The sequence below is a fragment of the Petaurus breviceps genome, unplaced genomic scaffold, assembly GCF_028583685.1.
Source record: "Petaurus breviceps papuanus isolate PSGF00001 unplaced genomic scaffold, PetGlider_PUasm1.0 90644, whole genome shotgun sequence".
In the NCBI taxonomy this organism is placed as follows: domain Eukaryota; kingdom Metazoa; phylum Chordata; class Mammalia; order Diprotodontia; family Petauridae; genus Petaurus; species Petaurus breviceps.
In genome coordinates this window covers 3,588,176-3,592,402 of record NW_027187298.1, presented here as the reverse complement: position 1 = coordinate 3,592,402, position 4,227 = coordinate 3,588,176, and the positions used below count along the sequence as shown (strand labels likewise).

The 4,227-nt window shown below is 51.1% G+C and overlaps 1 protein-coding gene across 1 annotated transcript; it reads right to left on the bottom strand.

Annotated features, from left to right (window-relative positions):
* Positions 1 to 1,058: 1,058 nt before the first annotated feature.
* On the bottom strand, positions 1,059 to 4,002 carry SOX11 (SRY-box transcription factor 11). The gene has a single exon (XM_069064777.1). It carries the CDS (start codon positions 3,947 to 3,949, stop codon positions 2,585 to 2,587), a length of 1,365 nt encoding a protein of 454 aa, XP_068920878.1. The 5' UTR covers positions 3,950 to 4,002; the 3' UTR covers positions 1,059 to 2,584.
* Positions 4,003 to 4,227: the final 225 nt, after the last annotated feature.

Here is a 4,227-nt window from a genome sequence, read left to right as displayed (position 1 = left end):
CACGCTGCCTGGTCTAACCCAGGCTCCAGCAAATGCACCAAGACCCCAGGATGCGCTCCCGCTACGGGCCACAGCCACACCCCCTCCATCTCCCGAGGGCGCCTGGGCACATTCCACCTCCCCTCCATTTTAAGGGCCGAGCCTGGGGATCAGGCTACCTCCCCACCGCACCCCACCTCCCTCCCTCCCCCGCCCCAGCTCTGCTCCTAGCCGCCTTCCCAACACTGGCCCCTAGGAGACGATAAAAGAACCGGACACCTAGAAAACGCCTCCCCTCCCCTTCCCTTCCCTCCCCACCACCACCACCACCACCACCCCAAAGGCAAAGAACTGCAATAAGCGGATCCCGCCGGCACCCACGTCCCTTTGCAGGGGAAAAAAATAAACGGCAAACTGAGCGCCCCACCCTGGCGGGCAAGCCTGCGGGAGGCAGCGCGAGCGGAGGGCAGGTAATTTGCTGCGCGCCCAGACTAAATCCCCACAGCCAGCCCTACCCCCCCACCCCCCACTTAACAAACCTCGGGAAGTAAAGGAACGCTCCCCTCACTCCCTCCGGCCCCAAGAAAAATACATACATCCTAATGCGCAGATAAGATCACAATAGCGTGCACAAATCGAGTCCGCTCAAAATCCGCCCCTCCCCCCGCCATTTTTTTTTTTTTTCAGAGCCTCGGGTGCACTTGGGATGGATGGGTCTGGGGAGGGAGGAAGAAGGCGGGAGAGCGAAGAGAAAAAGGAGAATGGGAAAGAGGTGAGAAAAGGGAGGCGGGGAGAGGGAGATAAAGAATACTACTAGGTCATTTTCTAATAAGTAGCCAAAGGAAGATGATAAAGAAACCCGGATATTATTCTTTCTCGTCAATTTAGCACTTTAAAAGTCTGTACCATTATCAAAAAATGAAGCCCTCGCCGCTCCCTCCCCCTTCCTTCCCTTGCCCAGGGTTCTCTACAAGCACAGAGCCACCTCTCTAGATCTCTTGCTTCTCTTCGCGAGTTAGGGGCGGACAATACGTGACACTCTCCAGCTTCACTTCCATAGAGACTATTGGCGATACGAGTTTCTATCAGTTCCAGCTGATTTATTAAAATTGTCAAGATACAGACTTTCAGCATAAAAAAAACAGGCAAGGATGTTGACAGTGCATGAGTCTGCTTTGCCATCTTTTGCTACAAAATGTGCAGATGGTCTGTACTTTATTTAGATTATATTGCACAAAATGAGAAACTTTCTTTTACTATGTGCCTTTTTTTTTTGCTAAAAATCGAGAATCCAGTTTCATACCTTCCATCTGGGGCCCCATCCACATATCACAGCGTATGAGATACATAAAGACCTACTATAATACAGTACATATACAATCTTTAAACTAAGGTAACAGCTCTGAGGTCTATATCACCATTTTCAATAAATCTTTACCTACAAATATTGAACAAATCTGAACTATAGCTGTACAAAAAAGTTTTTTTTTAAAACCACAAGGCCTTTAGATGCAAGGATTATTTAAAAATTTTAATCCTTTTAAAACCAGGACATAACGTACCAACATACTTGCATGCTAAAAACAGAGGAAAAAAAAAGAAATCAAAAGGGAAGAAGTGCCTGAAAGTCTTACTGAAAAAACACAGCAAGAATGTTCCCTTTTCACTGTACAAAAATACGCCTGAAAATATATTAATTTTTAAAAAAGACTGAGGTCTGTTATGTATCAAAAATGTTTCAATACCTTTTGTACTGAGGTCTAGGCTGTCTGGTATTCAATCAAGGAGGTATAAGGGAACAAGTTACAAAAAAAAGGTTGGCAAGTAGAAATCACATTTGTAAAACCATAAACAATTTGATCTGAAAAGTAAACTCTGATCTTGTCAGTTCACAGTTTTTTTTTTTTGTAAGCGTTTGTACAGTCTGTATTTTTTCAAGCTCCCTGCAGTTTTGTTAAGAATCGGATGCATAGAAGACATCAGTTTTCTCCCTCCAAAATAATAATAATAATAATAAAAAGTTGCAATGGTCCCTTTCTTTTTTTTTTTAAATCAACAGTTCTGTAAGATCTCTCAGGAAAGAAAAAAAAAATCCACAAACCCCCTTGAGTAACAGTTGCGCGGCCAAAAGGCTTCTTTGCAGACCGTCTTCCAGACTTCAATCAAAGACCGACAGGCTTCAAACAGCGCCTTCCGGAGCGTTTCCCCCTCCCCCTACTCCCACCCCCAGTCCCTTAACGCCTTTGTTGCGATCACCAATTTCAGGGAAAAAAAAAATACAAAAAAAAAAATACACATTTTAGGGATGGAGGAGAATCACAACTCCAGGCTAGGTTTGGAACTACCTTGAGACATGATAAGGGAGGGGGAAGGGGAAAGAATTTAAAAATTAAAACAAAAGGAAAAATAACCAAAAACTACTCATTTCTCTTAAACTCCACCAATTTTTATCATCTTTTCCAATTTCTTTGCGTCATCATCATATCAACATCATGAGCATCTTCTCTTTCCCCATCATCATCATCATCATCATCACGATTTCCTCGCGAACCCTGCTCCGCACTACTGGTCGAGGGAGAGACAGAGGTGCCCCCTCCCCCCCTTTTCAATATGTGAACACCAAGTCGGAAAAGTTCGCCTCCAGCCAGTCCCCCGCGATCATCTCGCTCAGCTCCGGGGTACAGTAGTCGGGGAACTCAAAGTGGGAGCCCAGGCTGCCCTCGCTGAACGAATCCAAATCTTTATCCACCAGGGACAGGGATAGATTCCCCGCCGCTGAGCCGCCCCCCAGCTGCTGCTCGGTCGCCGAGTGGGGATTTTGGGAGAAATTCAAGCTCAGATCGAACATCAGGTCATCAGCCTCCTCACTGCTGCTAGAACTGGAACTGGAGGAGGAGGAGGTGGAGACAGAGCGCGAGGAAGCTGGGGACAGACTGGGCTGCTGCAGCTGCTGGGCGCTTTGCTTGGTGATGTTTTTGAAGCTGTAGTAGAGGCGGCTGGCGCTGCCGCCCCCGCCGTGGCCCCCGGCGGAGGTCGCGCCGGCCCGCACCTCCTCGTACAGACTGGCCCCTTCGGTGGATTCCGCCGAGCTGCTCAGCGTGGGGCTGGCGGGCACTTTGGCGACACTGTAGCGCCGGAGCAGCTGCTGGGCTTGCTGCTGCTGCTGCTGCTGCCGCCGCCCCGGATGCTCCTCGTCCTCTTCCTCGGGCTCCTGTTTGATCCGCAGCTGAAGGTCGTCCTCATCCTCCTCGTCCTCTTCCTCCTCGTCCATGAAGACGCATTTGACCGTTTTGCTGCAGCCGCCGCCGCCTCCCGCGCCGTTCACTTTGAGGGTGCCAAACACCAAGTCCTCGCCTGTGTAGTCCCCGTGGTGAGCTGCTTTGCCGGCTCCAGGCTTGGGGCAGGACGTGGACGAGGACGAGGTCGTCGTGGAGGATGAAGAGGTCTTCAGTTTGCTACATTTCTTGCTGGAGCTCTTGGAGTTCTTGCTGCTGCCGCTGCCACCACCCCCGCTGCCGCTTCCCCCTCCACTGCTGCCCCCGCCGGCACTTTTCTCAGGGCTTTGGCTAGCGTTGGGTTTGGACGAAGGGTCCATTTTGGGCTTTTTCCTGGGCCTGTACTTGTAGTCAGGGTAATCGGCCATGTGCTTGAGCCGCAGCCTCTCCGCTTCGCGGATAAAGGGTATCTTCTCGCTGTCTTTCAGCATTTTCCACCGCTTCCCCAGTCTCTTGGATATCTCCGCGTTGTGCATGTCTGGGGACTGCTCCATGATTTTTCTCCTCTCGATTTTAGACCACACCATGAAAGCGTTCATCGGCCTCTTAATGTGGCCCGATGCCGTTTTGCACCAGTCCGGGTCACTTTCATCCAGGGCCACCGGGCTACAAGCCATGAATTCACCCTCCTCCGTGTCCATCGCCTCCCGGGGCAGGTTGACCTCACTTTCCAGGCTATCTGCCTGCTGCACCATGGTCGGGCGTTGTGCGTTGCGTTAAAATCCAAAGCAACTTTCTCTTGTGCGGCAAGCCCCCTCCCCCTCCCACCCACCCACCCCCCCACCTCCCCAGGCAAGTTGCAAAGTCCTCCGTACCCCCTTTTTCTTCTCCCCCCTCCCCCCCACCCCCTTCCTCCTCCAGTTGCACACAACGGCTGCGGCGGCTTAGGCGGCTGCTACCCGCTGCGGTGTCGGTGGAGGTGGCGGCGGCGGTGGTAGCGAGATTTCTGGGCAGAGACAGGCGGCGGCGGCGG